The 21613-nt window shown below is 39.4% G+C and overlaps 2 protein-coding genes and 1 pseudogene across 3 annotated transcripts in view; all 3 read left to right on the plus strand.

Annotated features, from left to right (window-relative positions):
- Positions 1-21613, plus strand: part of LOC145479904 (uncharacterized) — a 148882-nt gene that overhangs the window by 23790 nt on the left and 103479 nt on the right. The window lies entirely within an intron of this gene.
- On the plus strand, positions 84-6570 carry LOC145477937 (uncharacterized; annotated as a pseudogene). The gene is made up of 9 exons (XR_014048168.1): positions 84-286; positions 1479-1544; positions 1942-2028; positions 3087-3246; positions 3811-3855; positions 4585-4760; positions 5239-5584; positions 5700-5744; positions 6025-6570. The product of XR_014048168.1 is annotated as an uncharacterized LOC145477937 (transcript).
- The window catches only part of LOC145480075 (uncharacterized), an 11220-nt gene continuing 9290 nt past the window's right edge, over positions 19684-21613 (plus strand). Inside the window, exons 1-2 of the mRNA XM_081458555.1 lie at positions 19684-20008; positions 20486-20635. Coding sequence (XP_081314681.1) covers positions 19684-20008; positions 20486-20635 — 475 coding nt within the window. The remainder of the gene's footprint in view (positions 20009-20485; positions 20636-21613) is intronic.

The following is a 21613-nucleotide window of genomic DNA, read 5'->3' on the forward strand; positions in this document are numbered from 1 at the left end:
TGTTTTCCTGAAAGGTTAAAGATTTTAATTGAAACTGAAATACGAGCATCGAGAGCTGATTCTGAGATATGTCAGGGTAACCTGGTAAAATGAAAATAATAGCTTTTTGTTGCTTAAGCAGTCAAAGAAGAAAGAGTTTTGGAATCACGAAAGTTGTAGCGCCCTCGTCATTTGTTATATTTCCGTAAAAATGGCCTGATTACCTTATTGGAGTTTCCTTGTGTTCGCAATTACACAAGTGTCTGCTAAAAGTATAAGCCCCGGAGAAAATCATTCGCTGCAATCGGTAAGCTCATTCGATGAATGTCTTTACGTTAAATGAGTGTGCTCCATCTGTAAACTGCACAACGTACAGCTTACGTGAGAAAAAAGTGTGCGCGTTTTTAGTCCTTTGACCATGCTGCTTGATGAATACGTCATTCTGGGCGACGAGAAGAATGAATCCACGCAAAATAACCTTTTGCTAACTTTTACTCGGACCCGAGGGGGGTACTCTGCAAATCATTGGGTAATGGGTGTCCTGCGGGGATACTGATCATGAAACCTTTACTGTAAACTTGACCATGATCAGCTTGATTTTGGAACCGTATTCTAGACCAGGGGCCCGTTTCTCGAAAGCCCTAAAAGTTTTCGTACCCGAAACCCGAAGCAAAATTTCAAACCTTATGATTACAGAGCTATTTTATTCACATATTCTTAATATGAACAGGGTTCTCTTCATACAAGGAGTTTCAGGTGAATACACCTCTCGGTTTTTAGATCCAGATAAATTAAAATGGCTTTGCGGGCCCGAACGGTTTCCGGGGACTTCGAGAACCGCGCTCCAGGCACCAAAAACCCTACCCTATCCCAAACAAGCTATTTTCCATGCAGAAACTTTATCACTATCGTAGTCCAACATACGCTAACTAAGGCAATTTCTTGCTAAGTCACTTTCGAGTTTCAATTTCTATTGTAGCACTTTGGCCACTCTTCCGGCAAATTAGGCCCTGCTCTAGATAAAAAGTGTGTGATTTCTATGCCCTGTCCCAGACTGAACTGCCTCAGTGAAAAACCATACATACCCTTCACAGCGGCACATGCCCATATAGTTTATATATGCGAGTACTTCCCCCGTCCACCCCCCACCCCCCCTCCGAGGTACTCTGACTAATTTCTCAGACTGATCAAGACTATACAATTCTCTTATGTTAATCATCTGGAAATTCAGTCCCTTCTACTACGATTTTAACTGATCACTGGCGTGATTCCCGGGGACATTGATACAACAGCTAGCAAGAATCCAGCTCGAGATATTAATATCTTTGGAATGCTTTGAGTTGAAGCCATTGTCGCATGTTCACCTTGAATTTCACCTCTCTCTCGTGCTTATCGTATTAAGTACGACACTGCATTTTGTTGTGAAAGCTCTGAAGATTTTCTCGATACATCATTGGGAGTTGGTTTAAACGTAATATTTTCTTTTTACCCATTCTCAGGAACATGATACCTTGAGGGTTGCAAAAAGTATAGAAGCAGGCTTCAATCCATTAGGACTACAATCGGTAAGCTTAACAAACTTTTCAGCTTTTTGTTTTAATGCATATTTACTATAACAGGAAAAGGGGTTATCAGGGGTTGTAAGTTGTACAAAACACACTGGTTAAAGTGCTGTGCGTTTGAAACATCACAGTAACAGACGGTATACTCGCTGTTTAAGAATTCTGTGTATAACCATCCGAACCAGGGAGGTAAATGCGCAAACTAAGCAACTCGAGAACTTTCTATCTTTGTGGAACGTCGAAGTGATTATTGCAGTTTATCCTGACTTTATCTCTTTCTCTCCATTATCGTATCAAGAAGCAAATCATTCCGTTTTGACAGGCTTAATGGTTTCCTTATTAAAACTACTTTTGTGTTTTCTTTTGTTTGCGCCTGTGGCTTTTGTCGGTTTCTCCACAGAAACAATACCTGTTGGTTGTGGAGAATACCAATTCAATTTGTCGTCCAGAGGTAATCGGCGTCCTTCGTTTTCAAGCAACGAAAAAGGTAAAATTTCTTCATTCAGTTTTCTATCGCCACGTGCATGGGTTTGGTTTAAGCTAAAGAACAACTAGAAATAGAGCACTGACTATAAGACAGCTGTTAGTGAACCATCCATGTAAAATTAACGTATATTTGTCTGGTAGCCACTTAAAATGGCTTATCGATCTACCGATTCACGTTGTTGTATTGCTCGAGAGAGCAGATATAACGATATTCCATATTCAAAGTCGGAATGGCCTGGTAAGCATAACAAGTCTTTCTTTGCCCAGGTCCAAATTTCTACAAATAAGCATGCTTTTCCGCATTGAGTGCCGCCTTAATTTGCAGAGCCGGGGAGATGCGTAACGTCTTTTTTGTGATTAGTTAGATCGAATTTAGTCAGTTCTTTTTCATGCACTAAAGAGATTTATTTAGGCATTTTCCCCTAAAATCTATGAGTGTAAAGAAATTCCGCCTACTCTAAAGGATTGACATTCCCTTGAAACTACAGGCTAAATTTGTTCGCGACTCAAACTTAAAACTAAACTTGGAACAAAGTTGGAACAGGGATTGGCACTTACAACAAAAACAAAACATAAAAAACAAGACAAAAATTATCAAGATAGTGGTGTTTATTTGGAGACCACATTTTGGAAGGTAAGGTAAGGTTCAGTCTGCGTACGAGCCACGTGGCCCGTCAGCCCAGAGCGTATTCCGGTTTTTGTAGTATGAAGCGACTAGCAGTATTTTACTCCCCCCTGCTGGATGGGATGCTGGTCTATCGCAGGCTTACCCGCAGCATTAAATTCGCCAGTACTCATTTATACACTTTGGTAAAGACAGGCACTGTGAAAGTAAAGTGCCTTGCCCAAGAACTCACCACACTGACCCCAGCTCAGCTAAGGCACGTTACGGAGTCGAGCGCAGTAACTATGAAAGAGAAGTGTTTACTGTATTCTTTACGTTGAAGTAAATTCCATACAGAACCTTTCCTGTCAATTGGGCCTTCTTTCATTCTTGTATGCTTAAAGACACTCAGAACTTGGCCTCCTCCATTTCATAAATTATAAATTTTTCGATAGCTCTTGGAAGTCTGTGATGGGTCACAGTGGTTATTTACTACCATGGAAGTACCTCAGGAATCGTACGGTACCCTGACCAATCCTGGGCAATCCTGCAAAGATATTCTGGAAAAGACCAAAACGTCTGTCGACAGCGGTATCTACTGGATTCAACTACCAGGTTAATTTGTTCAATTAGTACAGAAGAATTAATAATCATAACCAATTTTGTGTGAAGGGCATTGGTCCTCATAGGAAAGGCTAATTTCCAGCCATATTGACCGAGAACGCTTGGCCAATAAAGGGTTCACAATAAGGCATACAAAGCAAGCCCTTTTCTTTCAGAAAGCAAGATTGCCCCTCTCTAACCCACTCGGGTAGCCAATCGCACGGCAGGATTTGGTTCATCATGCTCGCTCCCGCTCACGTTGATAACGGCAAAGAAATGACACATTAGAGAGCAAATTAAGCAAAAAGAAAAAGGTCTGGTCCACCAAAATATCAAGCTTATATCATGTTAGTTCTTTCATCCTTCAAGAATTACACGTGAGAACTCTCTCTTAAGAGATATTGAAACAGGACCAACAGGACAGACATTTGCAATAATAGCTAGGTTACAAAATACACTTTGAAAAGATATCAATACGCCTTTGAGTATTTTACTGTTCTAACATGTAATTTAGACAATATATCTAGATGTATATCGGTTGTTGATAACTCTAAACAATTTTTTTTTACTCTTTAGGTGATAGTTCAAGTTTCGCTGTATACTGCGACATGAAATCTGGAGGTGATCGATCTTCAATTTTAAAATGATAAAAAATAAAAAAAGTCGTAAATTTAACGCAAATGTGGCCCCCTCCACACTACACCGGAGGAATTTGAAAACGGAGGGTTCACTCTGAAAGCGCAACAAACGTTTTCCCCCCATATTACTCCGGAGAAATTTGAAAACCAAGCAATTTTCTTACGTAATTTTGGATTTGTGATTGAGGAAAACTCGGGCAGGGAACTCACATGATTATCGTGACGCCATCGTTTTTGAAAAGCTCCGTCTTCAAAATGATTTGCATCCACAAGAAAACGAAAAGCCGGTGATTTCAAATTCCTCCGGTTTGAAGAGCGTTTTCGAAAAGCTCCGTTTTGTCACGGATTAGTGTGGACGGTCGGCCTAACCGCAGAACTAAAGCTGCATTTTCAAATTTCTCCGGTGTAGTGTGGATGTTGCTTAAGATTTTGTATATTTATTCGTTTTTTTTTTTTGTTTTGTTTTGTTTTGTTTTTTTGTTCCCTTTTTTCCTTTGTTATCACTGTAATCAATATTTAGATCCCTTTCTCAGTCAAATCGTAAAAAGGCAAATTGTCTTCGAGGATATTTTTCTCAGTTCCTGCAAAATCAGGATCCCGAACTTCGACAATAAAAAAAGAAAGACTGACCATAAAATCATGTCTGTTTTTATATAAATATTTTTTAAATTCAGCTTGACTTTACACTGCACATTCTCTTTGCCCTGTTCAGGTTGGACATTAGTGTTTAAAGCAGTGACCGGAGTTAACTCCATACCCGCCGATCTTTGGTTTGCATCATTTTCAACGAATGAGGACGAACAAAGGGCTTTACAGCCCTCCAACAACTTCAAACAGAATTACAAGAACCGAATCGTTTTGAGGTGGCACAGTTTTGCCCCATCAGAAGTAAGTTTCCGCAAAATGTTCCCATTTTTTATTCTCTTGGGAGAATTTTTGAAATTAACATTCTTTGCCCCTTCAATTTTATGCTCTATTGCTTGAGTTCAGCGTCGTATCGGTGGATCTAATAATGTTGTGGCATAATATTTCTTCTTCTTCTTCTTCTTCTTCTTCTTCTTCTTTTTCTTCTTCACTTCCTCTCACTTTACGCATTTTCCACTTCCTTCTTCTGTTACTGCTCCTTCTCCTCCTCCTTCTGCCCGCCTCTGTCTCCTAATCCTAGGCCTCCTTCTCCTCCTCCTAAATTCTCTCCCCCTCCTTCTGATCCTGTTCATCCAACTCGCGTTCTCCTTCTCAACTCCTATTCACCCTCTTCCTTCTCCATACCCGCCCTGTGTTAAACAGACGTAGATTGTAAATGAAAGTTTTTTGTTGGAGCTTTTGTTGCTGATTTGGCTAACCATCTCTTTTTTCTTTACTCCAGGCTCGAGTAGTCTTGTACAAAGACGTTGCAGCTCTACTGCAGATTACTTTCAATGCCATCAACAGTGATAATTCCAACTGGTTTTCCATGTCTCGCCTAACTGACTCTCCATGGACAGACCTGGCGAGTGAGTCGAAGGCAGTTTTTGCCATCCGTAAGTGGACCAGACGCAGAGAGCGTCGCTCCTTCCATATCAGCAAAACGTTTGATGCCTGCGGTGAAGACGAGGGATGGCTGGCTGTGACGGATCCGACTTCGTGTACTTGGGAGCAACGCAAAGGTCGTGGAACCGTTGTGTACAGCAATACACATCATTACACCAACTGGAACTCGCCTAGTAAACCGGGTAAGATCTGATCGCGGCAACACCTTGTGGTAAAAATTCGTTTACGACACCTAGTTGTGTGATATGAGTTAACAGTTTAGATTCAATTGAACTAATCTATGAATTCTTTTGACAGAACACATTGGTGTAGCGGACGTCTTGGCCGTCTTTGTGCGTTGAGGTAATCCAAAAGTCTGGATATATAAACAGGCTAGTACTATGTTATGGAATCGTCCGAGCATCAAGAGAGTTGTTAAGTGAGATTAACGGGTTACTTGAAATGTTTTCGGGAATTCTAACGACCTCCTTCACTTGACATTTTGGACAATAGATCGCTTCCTAGAAGACCCGAGAAGTTCAACTTCAGTGAATAAATAACTTATTTGCAACTTAAGAGGTATTGCCTACATGCTTTTCTAAATTTCACCAAGTGTGTTTTTTTTTTTATTATTACTATTTAGGTTTTCACCCTGCCTGGACGAAGACAGTTGAAGTTTTCCAAATTCAACGCTGAAGATTCCGTCGAACAAGACATACTGCTGAACAGTATTGGTGTTTTGATAGTAATCATGTTAATCTTGCTCAACTAAGCTATAATATAAGTTACCTTTGCTAGGCAAAGGCCGGCCGATTTTTTAGAAACTTTCAAGAGTTTTTACCGACTCTCGCATGGATAGTCAGAAATTCAGGGAAAAAAAACATTTGAAACGATGCTAAATGGATTTGCCACTAAAATAAGCTACATTTTCCATTCGAATTCAGTATTTCTTGCCTAGAAAATAGCAATAAAGAGCATCAAAAGGAGTTTTACCCTCATCCCATCAAAAAAGTAAAAATCTTTGACACGGGTTAGGTTGAGCTAGTTATTTGTAGGCTGCATCGTTTCCTAAAATAAAACTGTTTTGTTATACAAGAACGTTGTAGTTTATTGCTTTGAGTCTTTAATTTGATTTGATTCCTAAGGGCCGATTTTTTCACATGGAACAATATTATCGTGTGCACAACAAGTCTACAAATTGAATTGTTTACTGGAAATAAAACCCACCAAAAAAAACAAATTCTTTGCCAGATCGTTGTGTTCGAAAACGAATAATTTTCTGCGGTTTTGAAGCGAGATTTAAAACCCTACAGCAACCTTAGCTTCAAATGTTATATAAAACCAAAAGTTTATAACGTATAAAAAGAACAGATGTGATGAAGGTTTTTGCAATTTTCACCTGACGCAAACAGAGCGCGCTACAAAACCAAAGACCCCTAAAGGCCAATTTTGACAACCGTTTTGTCACATACGACAAACCTACAATACGTCTTCGACCTGACTTGCTTCATGTAAATCAAACTCACATGATTACTCTTGTCGCAAACGACCCGAAAAATGGGGTACGATTTGCAACAACCGTTCGGCAATCGTACCGTCAGAGAACGCGTGACAAAAGTGCCACTTTGGCAGCTGCCAGCGATGTATATATTAAAGTTGTATGCGAAAAGGCTGGACCGTCTCGTATCAAGAAATGGTCTATTGTAGCGGGTCCATTTTGGTGATTTAACATAAACAATAGCCCTTTTGTTAAACGTAAACAATAGGCCTTTTGTTATTAGAAGCGCCGAGTTCTTTTTCCGAAGCTTAGCGACAAAACTTGTGATCATCAGAAAAATTGTCGGCATGACCAATTAGCTACCTTAGGGGAGTGAGGACAGTAATTTTTGTTATCACAAGATCAATTTCCACCGGGGGAGCCCAAAGGGACACTTGACCGGCTGTATGAGTATCGGCCAGACTCTCACCAATAAAGTAAGAGCTTTAGGCCTATTCCAAACGTCGTGACTTAGGCACGACAGTTGCACAACGTATATTTTTGTAATCGGCTATTAAGGCGTGACCCGCTTAGATTAGCCTTTCAGTGCTAGTTGCGGGCATGCGACTTGGCTTCAAACGGCGTGCTCTTGCAGGGCCGAACTGAATTCATAGCCTGTTACCAGCTGCCGTTGCTTTCTATCATTTAAAATGGTCTTCAGCATGGCAAACTTATAATCTTCGGCGACTGAATTAAATTCGACGTTTGAAACCACTAGCCTTCTTTTGTCATACCACTACTGGGTCAAATTCATTTGAGTTCGTCACTGCAGTAGCACGACGTTTGGAATAAGCATTATTAGCTTACAAGTTTGATTGGCAATGTTCGCTTTTATATCGATTTAATTTGGCAAAAGATAAAATGATTTATTTACTTGTACTAGCATGACAAAGTATTGTTAAACTTAAACTTAAACTTAAACGGTCGGGACAAGAAGAGAAGTTGAGGAGGAGCTGATTGATGTAATACATTTCTATTTGTTAATAAATTTAGCCTTCATAAATTTTTTGACTTATTTCATCGTTGTGATAATTTCAGGCAAGAAAAAAAGCGGTCGTTGTGCACGACAGTTCGTTTCTTTGTTTGTCGCGTCCGAAGCAGGCGGCGTAATTCAAAAGAAAAGAAACAAGTGCGATTTCTAAAAGCCGATTAACCAATTAAGATGCTTTGTTTTTGCCTAATTTAAAAGTGAAAAAAAACAAAGCGGCCCCCGAAAGAGCAAAAGTTTACGCAACTTAGTTATTATTAGTGCAGGCAAAATGTTGCCAACTGATCGTAGACTTTCTTCGGATTTTTTTTCCTTGCCTGTGGAAAGCGGAGATGATCGTTCACAACAAGTTCAACATTAGGCTTATGTCGCACACTTCTGTAACACGCATCCAGTTTTTGTGTTTCCTATTTTTCAAGTTCCTATGCCTTTCCGTTTGCCTTAAAAAAAGCGTGAACAGTGCTAAGTTTTGAGTTGTTTTTCGCTTGGTAGTTTTCACTGCGTGAAATGAGTAATTTCGTGGAATTTACGTGGCCGTGAAATTCCTCGACACTCGGCGAGTCCGAGATCAGAACGTGATGTGTCAAGAAACGTGACGTGTCGGAGAGTGCCATGTTCCTGATACGTACGTTGCGGCGTGTCAGGAAAAATCATGGCCTGGGTACGTCATGTGCGGCGTATCAAGGGAAGCTAGGACTCTGATACTTAACGGCACGCGGTTTTAGTTTAATCAGCCAAATTAATTGACGGAGCTTATTTCTCTTTACGCGGAAACTAAAATTTTCGGACGTGCGTTTCGTTTGTTCGTTTCAGAATGTTCAAATATATACAAACAACAAAAACAACAGCAACAATAACAGAATGCCAAATAGCATTTTTTATCACGTCCGACTACTATTCTATATTCTAGTATTTAAAAATCTACTTATCGCAGGGCTCTTTTAGAATACTACCCTGGCTACTGAATGTAAAACCCTTGTTTAAATAAAGTGCTAAAAAAACCGCAGTGGAACATTCCTTCTCACCGACCTACGTGGTGGCGCAACTCACCAGTTTCGCAAAGCTTGAGAGCGGAATGCCCTAAGATCGGTTGCATGGGAGGACTTGCACCGGGACACCAAACCCATTTAATGCTGCCGCGTGTTTGATGCAAACCATGGAACCCTCATAGGAGGACTCTCGAGCCAGCCCTAAGACTGACACCTCCATGCTGTACAACTCACTAGGATCGATCCACTTATCTGGTTTAGTAAGGTGGTGCCTCTACGGGGTAGGTCGGCACTTCTCTGAGTCTGACACCGATAAGCTGAGTATCTATCTGAGCTGAACAATTTTCAACACCTCTGTAGCCACGCAACCAAGTAACTTCCTCAAGTCGTAGATCCCTCTTAGACGGGCCCAGTAAAGGAAACCACATCCCAAAAAAGGCAGTTAAGATGAACACCACGTTTATCCCATGTTTACCTCATCTCTTTATAACGGGATCTCTCCTCTTGGGAGCAACTCCCGAGGCATACCCATTTCTATGGTGAGCGTACACGTGCGTACAAGCCAGACACCAGGTGGAGGATTTGTGGTAACGGTCATAAGCATGTGCACTTTAGAAAGGAAATTGGAGCATAAGAAGTTGAAATTTGTTTCTTGCTGCCACTGGGGCTGTTGAAATCTTTTAAAAAGGTCCCTCTTATGGGTCAAAATGAATTCACAACACGCCCAAGGCTTAACTAGCTAGTACAAAAAAAAGTCCTTGTAGTATCCAACCATCTTGTGAGTTTGAGACATCTTACCTCCTTTGTAGATACCATGCCGGCCGCCATGATAGTCACCCGTGTCGCTGATTTTTTCCAGATAAGGGCCATTGTCAGATGTAAAGTAAATAAATGTGTTTTCCTCCATACACAGTTCTTGAACAACAGCCATGATCTGACCTACACTCTAATCCATTTCCTCCACATTATCACCATAACATGAACATGGCCAAGATCACTGTGATTTGCGAATGGTCGTGTATTGAACAAACCACTGCGCACTTTGTTTGCGCGGATAAAGTTGACTGTTTCATCTGTAAACCTCATTGTTAAGTTTTCCAAAATAGTTGGTTGCTCCACAACTTCATAGTTTTTCAGTAAAAAGCAGTTCAGTCTTCGAGGTATTGTTAAAAAGCCAGTTGTAACAAAAGAGATAAGCAGACTTGTTGTTAGAAGGTAAATTAAAAACAGACTTATTTAGTAAGTCTGTCAGGTAGAAAATATCACGTGTTGTTGTAATAACTGTCCCAGTAGCAAGAAGGTTCCTTGGATTCAGCCCAGGATAAACAAGGTTTATAAGATACTGATTTAAGGTGGCTCGATTGGATTTTTGAATAACGATATCGTTCAACTTTGAGCGACTAGAACACCACCATTATCAATCCAACAGAAAATCAAACGTTGCCGGCGTACTACAGAAAGATGGAAGTTTCAGATAGGGTACATTTCACCTGAGTTACCATAGCAACGAAATGACGCCATACTCCATATTACATAAGACCGAATAACTTGCCATCAGGTAAAATTTTCGAACTACGACGTCGGGATCTCGGACTTTACATAGTTGTCTTAACGATGGCAAAATTTAAAAAAAAACTATACAAGCGTTTTCGGGAAAATTGCGAATGAAGTTTCAGGGTGTCAAAATTAAACGAGAACAAAACAGTTTTCAATATTATTGAAAACTATGTTTTCGGAATTTCGTCTCAGAGGAGTTGTGTCGGGAAATTTGACCTTGTTCAATTAAAACGAAGCTACACGTATAACTCATCGTAATACCTTTGTTTATCAAAAAAAAAACAGTCACAGTGCTCTCAAGTCTCACGCATTGAGCACGAGGCTCAAGAAAACGAATTCAATCTTGCGCTCTTTCGTGCACGCTGAAACTATTATTTCTCACGCATTGAAGGTTCCTTGCCGTTTTAGTCAAGTATACATATGTATAATTAAGTATCTCTTTGGATATAATTTACTCCTTATACGCTTTGCACTTGCTTCGAACACTTTTCAGCAGTAGGAATTCTTATGCAGAGCCAGCATTTCTCCGGTCAGTGGGTTTAATGATTACTTTTAAAGGCTGGTTTTCACTAGCGACAGAGTCATAGTCGAAGTAGTAATCAGAAGCCTAGAGGGATACGATCTAGAGAAAATCAAACTGACAGAGTCGGAAGCAGTACACCGCATCCGCCTACAACTCCGTGGCTTACGATCCAGTGAAAACTAGATTGTCGGAGTCGCAAGCAGAAGCGGAAGAATAAACCAATCACAATGTTCGTTTCCGGGCCTTGTGATTGGCTGGTTCTTCCCTTTCTGCTTTCGACTCCGACAATGTAGTTTTCACCGGATCATAAACGACGGAGTCGCAAACGGAATCGGAAGAAATGGAAACGTTCTGATTCTTCCGGCTCCGATTCCGTCGAACTTATGACTCCGCTTACGACTCTAATTTTCGATTTTCACTAGGTCATAAGTTCTCTTACGACTCCGACTCCGATTCCGTCGCTAGTGAAAACCAGCCTTAAAGCATCACATTTCGACTGAGCATGAAGGAAAAGACTTCTTAGCTACTTCAATTTTTCAAAATTTTCTAAGGGGCTGGGGGCATGCTGGGGGGCATACTGGGGGCATGCTTTATAAAGGCTTGGGCATGCTTTCGAGCGCTGAAGTTGCTATCCTCCTAGGGGATGTGGGGGCATACTCTCCCCGGGAAATTTTGAAATTTAGACGATTGGAATTGCTATTTTCAGCCATTTTCCACTCAGTATTTGGACCTAAAGTACAATCGAACCTATGGCTATTTTTACCATGTTTATGTTAACCGTTCTTTAACTCAAAATCTCAACTGCCTCAATCAGATAGTCTCTCCTATCTATAATCTTCCTTTGAATTTAGCGTAACCCTTATCTTCTGCTGAAGACGAGAAAACCTTGGCAGCTTTCCCCTGTCACTCTTTTCCTTCCATAATTTGTTGATAATACAGCTTCATATTCTTTTACTGGTGACCCACTAATAAAAATATGAAGCAGACGGTCGACGATCTCTTTCCTTTTTCCTTAAGCGTGTTTTTAGGCGTTTTAGGGCACTGCTCACTCAGCTGAGAGTGATGGACTCAGCAATGACGGACTCGACGTGGACGTTTTAGCATGTATAAGAAAGCCTGGGTTTCACGAACCGCCGACATCGCGCGTGAGAAAGGAAAACACATTTACATGTGAAACTCTGGAAATGCGTCTTCACTTCGACTCAGACATTTAAAACAATCACTGCATTCTCAGTTCCGAAATTCGCTGTCGGTCTGTCTTGCCACTGGTGTCGCTTTCTCTATTTCGCTGAAGTAGTCTGTCGTTCGTCGTCAATTCATAGCTCTCATGTCGCCGTTTCAAGGCCATGTCGCTTGTCGGAATTTACCCCTAACAGGGTCTCGTTGTTGGACTGGTTCCTTCCGATGGGGGCAAGGGAGATGCTCTACGTACTATTGACAAACAGGCTTGTACGTTGTACCTTGTAGCCTGGCCGGAGTTGAGAAAGCCCTTGGGTTATCTAAAATTTTCATTTGCTACATATATAATATTTTTAAGACTTACGAGGAAATCTGAAGTTTTATTTCTGGCTGTGCCACCTCATAATTACATCTCCATCACCTTTGGTCACTGCCGACATCACACCCAGTTCTAAAGACCTAACATACCCCAGTGGGTTGTGGCATTCTCACAGCAAAGAAGCACAGCGTGATGCAGTTTTCTTTAAGTAAGTGTTAACTTCAAGCTACGGCAGGCAGGTTGGCAGTCGGGGACGTCCCTCGGGGAAGTCCCCTCCCCTTGCCTCCGTGCACCAAACACTCTTCAACACGACTGCAAAAAGTGCCCAGCTGAGTTTGATGAAGTGTCTAAGCGAGCATGAAATTAAAAGTTAGTCACCTATAGTTTTACAAAGAACCTGTTCTGCAGCCAGTAGCAGATGAAATCTTTCATTTCGAGCAGACCGCCAGATGCAGAAGCGGAAAGAAACATTCTAAGTTGCCCTTCGTCTGAGGCCAGTCCTGATCGGATGGGGTATATACCTTCCAGTAAGAAGTGCAGCCCTGTTTGGTGTACGCAGCCATTCGGCATGAGATCATGTCGCAAGCGAGCTCCTTCTTCAGCTAGCCGATCAATGTTCGGTGTTTTAATGCGGGAGCGGGATTTCGTGTTTTTGTAGGGTTGTGATGCGAGATTCGCAATGGGAACAGAGTGGGATACAGGATTTCCATTATTACGTAACTTCATAAATTTGACAGCACAAAAACCGCAAAAATCGTATCCTTTTTTTTTTAAATTGCATTTTTCTTTTGTTTATTTACTTGAAGCAGGAGCCCGTTGACCCTTCTTGAAGAGTCGGGTTCAAAAAATTAGGCAAAGGCGAGGTATATCTCAGCTAAACTCGATTTTGAGAAGTCTTAGAAGACCCTTTGAAGTTTTTTCTTCGGAATGTTGATAAATTCCAGTTAAAACTATTTGTGATCGTGTAGTTTTGAAATAAAGCTTCTATTAAACCGAGTAATATAAGTATTTCGATTGTAAAACGATACAAACTTTTCATTGTGTTTTTTACCTCCATCTAAAATCTTTAGGTGAAAAATGTTAATTTTTAGACCTTTGTGTAAAAACTGTTGACTTTAAAAAATTTAAGGCATTTCACAGAATTTCACAAGCATATGGTCTATTAGTTATTCCTATTGAAATTTCAATAGATTATCATGCTATCCAATAATTCGTTATTCCATTAGTTCTGCCCAGTAGGTAAACAAGAGCATTATATTTTAGGCACCTGCTACTGCCGTAGGCGGACTTATCCACTAAAAATTGAAAAGCTTCAATCTCCGTCTAGCTGTTTTTGACTTTTGACAAGGGCCAAAAGGGACAACTAAAGAGAAGGTACGCAAAACAGTTTTTTTTTTTATTGAGTATGCCATTCCTAGCATTAACCAAAGGCTGTTTAGTAGCTAATATTTTGACGTTAACAGTCCTGAAAACCATTAGCTTTTCGTTGGCATGCTAAGTTTAGACAGTTAATTAAAACTGATCACGGAAAAATGCCTTAAAGAGCGTGTCCACGTAAGAACCGGCCTCTCAAATTTTCTTGGAAAATGTACTGCCTTCATTTTCTCTGCACAAGTCAAGCAACATATACAATGGCCTTTATTTTAGCAGATACGCTTTCTTTAATTTTTCTTAGGAATTTTTTTTTTTACACACCTCGAAAACCACACAAAATCGAAATTTGGAACCCCCAACTTTTTACGTAATGTTTGCTTGAAATTCGCACATTTAATGAAACATCCTAATTCCACCAGAATTACTGCATAATTCATTCTTCTTTCTACACAACTAAAAGCTAATTGCTTATCTTAAACACAAGCAAAGTTATGACGTTTTTGCCTTGTGCTGTAAAAACGTCTTTGCCATTTTTGCTAGCCTCCAGACAAAGAGATATGTTTTCAAAAGTGGGACCTCTACATGAATGATGACTGTTATCAGCTTAATTTACTAAGCCAAAACTACAAATATTTGTATTAAAGGTTATGGGCACTCTTAATTCTGAAGCCTAAAAATTTTGTGTAGAAATGACGAATCTCGTCCTTAAACAGAAATGCGTTTTAAATTTTCTCAGCGAAATTTTTTGACATTACATGATTAGATTTATTTTATTGATTTTAACGTTCGGAGAACTCGATGATACTTACATTACACCAAAATATCGGGAAATCTTTCAAGCCTTGCTTTGCTTTTGACTTCGATCTAGCACTGAGCACTGATCACTGATCATCACCTTTCCGTCACGCATCACGCATTCTTCGTTGAAGCAGGCGTTGATAAATTCTCGTATTCCCATGGAAATCAGCGGCCTTAAATGCTTATTTTGATATCTACACCTTTTCGTTTCGTTTTCTTGGTTTTTATAATTTTGCAATATTTTGAGTAGAGTCATCGCCAAAGGCGGTATTGTAAACAGTCGGGGTCAATGTCAATACCATTTGTTTGTTAACAACAATTGACTGTTCGTGATATTAAAGTGCCACTGAAACGAAATTTTTGTATGTGAGATTTTTGCTTAGTAATAAAGTTTCAACCTTACTTGGAAACACTGCAAACTTTTTTTTCGCATGCGGTAAGCGAAAACTGCTTTTTCAGCCGTTCGAAGTTGGCTGGTTAAGCCCAAAATTGGCGGCCATTTTGGCGCGGCCAAAACAGCCTAGTGACGTCACTGGTTGTATTACTCTCATGCTGCGCTGAAAATTTAGAGTGATTATGGGAGAAGAGATTACTGTTCGAAACCCCCCAAAAAACATCTTAAGGACATCTCAGAGCTCTAAAGCAGATAATCACAGTAGCCTTAGACATGAAGAGGTCGAGAGTCGATCCTGGGGCTTTCCAGTCTATTTAATTGGATATTTGCAGGATATTTTATGTAAGCAAGCAAACGAGTGGGAGTTCTTAGATCGCAAAATGATCGGGACTCTTGGTGAAATGCCAGCACTCAATTAAACAATATCTACACTCATAAAGTAAAAAAGACATGAAAACAAGAGAAAGCGGCTTTTGAAAATATTATCCGGACTGCTGCTGCACGAATCGCAGCAACAACGCTTCGAGTTTTCGAGTTGCTTCGCTTCGAGGAAACCGGACGCTTTGTGAGTTTCACGGCGGACGAGATTGTGCCACAGTGACCTTTAGTCCAGTTGTATCTGCTACATCCTGCAAGTTATCACAACAGCAACAATTTAAGAAACCCTCTTCTTTTATATGAGGGAGCGAATTTAAACTATAAAGGTAAACTAAGCTGCCATGACCCTACAGGTATGTTTTCAGGAAACGAAAGAAAGCGTGACAATGTCGGCGGCGAAAGGTCATATATGCAAATTAGTTCAAATTCTGTTAAAATGAACCTTCGAAAGGAGTGTAAACTAGTGACGTTTTAACGAATTGTTTTGAACTTGGATATTATTAAATGAAGATCATAGACATAAGTATGTGCTAAAGAACTCAAAGTAATCCATCGGCCGTGAAATATTGCAATTGGGAGACACGTGTAAAAGAGAAGCGAAATTCCCGCTTTGTTTACACTGATACGTATGCGGCGATAAAGCAAACCCTGCTGCGGATCACAATTTTCAAAGATACATTTTGTCTACCACAAGAACTCTCACTTATTAGTATCATAAAAAGATGCCCTCAGTGTGCAAAGAAGTACTCGACTCAAAGCTTGTGGACCGTTAATAACTTCGTGATTGTGCGGATGGCTGATGCGTTTACGGCTTTTAATGCAGTAAAGTTGCCGAGGATATATTCGAACCTTGTTAATAGACCTTAGATCAACGTGAGAATCCAAATTTCAGAACCAGGCTGAAAACAGACGACGAAATATCGTGTTTAGGCTTCAGGACGTGGTATAAAAGTTCCCACACTCGTCTTCGAAATCTCCAATCGAGTACTCAAGATGTTCGAAAAGTATACTGAGCTGTTATAATCTGTAGCATTTATTCTGGTGAATCTACACTCTCTGGCGCCCTCCAACGTTTATGATGTGTATTTCCTGTCAAGGCTGGACAGAAATTACAAGGTAGAAAACTAGTAGGTATCGACAATATGAAGAATAAACTTGAATAACTCAAGTGAAAACAAGAGAGAATCTATAGCGCCTCTTGCGTGAATACAACCAGTGACGTCACAAGGTCCTTAAACTCGGTTCCAGAGCCCGGACACAGTTTTGCTCCAAAAAGTCGATTTCAACATCTAAAAAAAGCACTTTCTGTTGGGATATGGCAGAAATAAAGTTCACCATTACTTTCAGCACGTTTGAAACTATAGATTGGGATAAAAAAAGAGAGTACGAAAATTTCGTTTCAGTGGCACTTTAAAGTTGTTAATAAATCAGGAGAACTTATAGAGAGATTTAATGTCATGCTTTTCCGATTTTTTTGTTCAAAGAAAAAATATGCCGAACCGCTCGATCATACCGAGTAATATGCGAAGTTTCATAAGTATCCGTAGCAGATTCATCAAAATACGGGATCCCAACCTTGCCATTTCTAACAAAGAAATATATGCCTGGGGGCAAGCGTGACCCCCTGGTATACTAAATTGACACATAACTTCCTCTTATTCTTAGAGAACCCAATTTTGATGGCGTTTCTACAAAGCGTTTTCGCGCGTGAATAACCCGGGCACGCTAAATAGGTTTTCTAGTTGTTTTGTGCAATTCGCTGGCGACTTCCCAGGAAAAAAAACTGCACAGTGATACTGGATTTGTTAGATTTATTATTTATTATGTTTTAATTATGAAAGATATTGTAAAGTTATGTTATGGAGAGAGCCATTAGTTTAGGTGACGGGCATCAGCAAAGTTCCAGTACGTTCCAACACTGAGATTTTGATGGACCATTATCACCACTCTTAATTAGCTGATCCTATAATCATGGTACCAAAAGACTTAGTATCCAATCATAGGTGAACACGTTTTTATCATTTTTATGACACAACGACGACGACAACAACAACAACAACAACAACACCAACTTTATTTGTACTCAACATAGAAATTAGAAATTAGATGGACAAAAAGGTTTATTGAGTGCTATATAGCAACGGTATGGCATGCTTAAACACCCTTAATTTCAGCTTTAACTACTCATAATGCAAAAAACGAGCCTGGCAATCCATCCTTTTTCTGATTAGCAGGATAAAACGCAACGCTTGGCAAACTATTCTTAACAAATGTCTGTACAGTGGGGCTTAGAGCCACCATGCATTTTCGAAAATGCTATAACTGTTCTTTACAATTGATAATGTAAGGAAATGTTTAAAAATGGAAAAAGTGTAGTCAGGAGATGTCATACGTTCTATAGAAAAAAGGTTTGCCACTGACTCTTAGCACTGCTTCTGCCCCAACTAACATACGTAATTAATTTACGAAAATGTCCAGTGTCCATTCTTACAACAAACGTTCTTCTACTTCAGATAATTTTAACATAAAAGCTTCAAGACTTGAAATTAAAAAAAAAAAAACGCCTTTTCAAGAATTGGTGCTAAACTATGGAATGAGATACCAAGCTCTCTGAGAGAACTACCAAAGAAATCATTCAAACTCAGAATTAAAACAAACTACTAAGTGTTCTCGAAGATGAAGATTCCTTCATTGAGGTTCGGAGGATCATTTCTAAATTAAACTGTCAGCAGCAGTAGTAAAAAAAAAATCCAACAATCAAACAAACAAACAAAAAATGTATTATTTATTAAATCACATTCTTTTCCCATTTTTTCTCTTTATCTTATTCACTTTTTTTTCTAGCTTTCTATTCTTCTATAATAGTAATAAAAGTAATAATAATAATAATAAAAATAATAATAATAATAATAATAATAAATCAGAGTAACTATTGATGGACTGGCCCGCCTAGATTAGTATAGCTATCCGCGGGCCAGTCCAACTGTAAAAAGTAGATTTTATTAAGAAATAAAATGATGATGATGATCTTGATATTTTTCAACAGACGTTTCGGCTAATGCTTAAGCCTTCATCAGTCCTTCCATATAACTTATGTAAGGAAATGTTTAAGAGTTTTCTTTCAATCATAGCCCTGGCCTTGAGAAAAGACTTATGTTATAAGTCGAAATACTGGCGTCAATAGTACTCAATAAACCTGCCCTTTTTCCGGAGTACCAGCATTACATTCAGTTTCGATATTTACTGAAAACTTCCCCCACCACCATTATTTCCGAAATTTAACAAGTCGGCACAAAAAAGAAATCAAAGCTATTTGTAAACAAAACTAAAAGGAAGCCATTTCCTTAATTAATTTAGTTTACAATAACTGCACACCCTGGGCCTCGCCCTGAATCTGCTACTTTGAATAATCTCCTGTCTCTCTACAGAGATTAGGATGAGCAACACGTATTACCATTTGCACAGTCTTTTCTCAAAGACTCCAGGAAATAATCAGCTTGTATTAATTTTGCCTCCCTCCCTTCCCTCAGTCAGAGAGGCGCTGGAGATTTTTCAACCCAACACATGCGTTGCAGAAAGTTAATGATAAAAGACTATTGAGTTAATTTAATTTGATTGTGATCGTGCGGACAGTCAGGTAATAGATAAACCCCATGTAAATTTATGTACGATTTTTCACTTTCAACACCACTATCTTTTCTGTGCAGGTCAACATTGCAATTCGGCATGTAATCGCCTCATCTGTTAAACCTCGCGCTTTCAGCTCACCATTTGTTCGCTACTCACATTTGACCGTCCGTACGTGAGTTTCTTTTCGCGACTTGCAATTGCAGAGTTGTCAGTAAATCAGGAGAGCTTATTGAGATATTTTAGTGCAAGGACCTTTTTAAACTGATCTAAACTTGACTCAACTATAAAAACCAAGAAAACGGAAAGAAAAGATGTAGAAAAGCAATAGAAATAACCATTTAAGGCTGCTGTTTTCCATGGGAAGGGGAAATATATTATATACATTGTATTATAAACGGATTCTCGAAGGTGATTACTCTTGTTGACAAGCTCCCGGGAACGTCTCCACGTGCTACTTTTGTTGGGTGAATTTAAAGTTTCAAAAAATAAGTTTCTTGTAGCGTATTGATTACATGTAGGTTAAAAAAAGAATATGACGCGCTAAATTACCAAATGTGTTCAACCTATCATTGTACACTCACAGTTATTTTACTATTACTTGCTTTTAAGGATTGTCTTGTCAGGGAGTCGAGCGAAATGGCTTTTGTCAAAAAGGTATTTTACCTGGCAGCCGTGTTCGGTATGTCGCAACTGTTTTGTAAAGTGGAGACAGAGCAATGTAGCAAACAAAATAAAGAAGCTTCCCAGCTTGGCATGATGTTACAGCGACACATCTTCAAACAGATGACAAAGCCTTCTTATGTTTGTCTTAAGGAGTGTCGCCTTGACTTAAGGTGCCAAAGTTTCAACTACTTTATTTCCAAAGAGTTGTGTGAATTGAACAATCGCACCAAGGAAGCAAGACCTGAAGATTTTGTTCCAGACCCTGACAGATATTACTTTGAACGAGACGTGGGCAGAGGTAACTATTCATAGCTTTATCAAGTTCCTTCCTAACCCAGTTTAGGGATTTTTTTTTTCGCTTCTCAATTCAGAAAAAGAGGCACAGCATTTTGTTGTTAATGCGAATAGCAAAATTATCATGATAGAAAATATATGCAATGACGATCGAAATTATCGGACACTTCGGATGAATGTTGGAAAGTCTTTACATCTTCACAACTTGACATCACCTTCGGAAATCGTCGGAATTCTTCGGGTTATCTTCGGAAATTTTTGTAGGTCTGCAGTTAAACTTTAGAATCTTATGGTTGCCGTGTATAATCTCTGGGAATCCTTGGAGTAAACCGATCAAAATGCAATAATTCTTTTGCCCTCTATGTTTTAAACCGAGCATGAAATGACGTCGATATATAGTTAACATCTTATGATTCAAGAATCACATGGGAACTTTAGCACACCTTATGAATATCATGGATTAATGATATTTGCTTTCCAGTCCCACTGGGCTCAATCCCTGAACTGCCTGCTGAATCGTGCCATGAAATCAAGGCGAGTGAAGAAGGACAAGCAGTCAGTGGAACCTATTGGTTTTATTCCATTATACCAGACAAGGTTGCACTTGCATACTGTGATATGAAAACCGAAGGTAACTTTACCCTTAAAAATTTCATTTTTGTGTCGCTGTTTTGAAGTGTCCAGTTACCCAGAGCTTTTGCAGAAAAACAAGGACATTATATGTGGCTTTCTGTTTAGGAAAAATGGTCTTGTCAGTTACACGTTTTTCGTTGGTAGGTGAACCCCCCTCCCCCTCAGAGATTTGTGACGTCATATACGTAGATTTCTTTGCAATATTTAACAAAGAGAAATCGTCAATTTACAGCGCTAGAGTCAAGGAAAATTTGATTCCAAGGTTGGCTATTTTCCAATTTTTAGATTTCGTACCTCAAATTATGCCATTAACTTTTGATAAAGAGTTACCAGTTCTGTTTTTTTAAAAGCAACAACCTCAGTTTAGATGGTATCTGACATAATGCAGTTCTTTTGAAAGAGCAATACCAGATGCCGATAACAAACTGACTAAAGTTGTACAAGCGTGTCCAGCAACAAAACAAAACCAGAATTCGTAATGGACTTTTGTCGTTAAAACATATCTTGCAGATTTTACAACGCACTAACAGTGCAAAATTGTTGTAGCCACCCCTACGAAAATTTACTTCACCTCCTATATCGATGACTCAGAACTCAAACTTTTTGGCAAATGGTAATCGCCTGGTGGAACGAAAAGCGATCGGAAACTGTCGCTTTAAATGCGACAGATATTTTATATGGTTATAAACCAGAATCAAATCTTTTTCAAGCCCTTAACCATTCTGTTATTATTGCAAAATACCACATCTACCTTTCGTGGTTAAACGAAGCCTCTCCCAGCTTTGAAATTTTCAGCTTGTTACTCAATGAAAAGATCCTTTGTGAACGTACAATTGCTTTTAAAAATAGTACACTGGCGAAATTCAGAGCAAAATGGACAACACTATGTGCATGAGCTACCCCAAATATCTTTGTCTCAGAGGATGTGGCACTTCCATTTTTTCTACTTCGTCTTTCATTCTTATTTACGTTTTGT

This window comes from Orbicella franksi, chromosome 2 (genome assembly GCF_964199315.1).
Source record: "Orbicella franksi chromosome 2, jaOrbFran1.1, whole genome shotgun sequence".
NCBI lineage: Eukaryota > Metazoa > Cnidaria > Anthozoa > Scleractinia > Merulinidae > Orbicella > Orbicella franksi.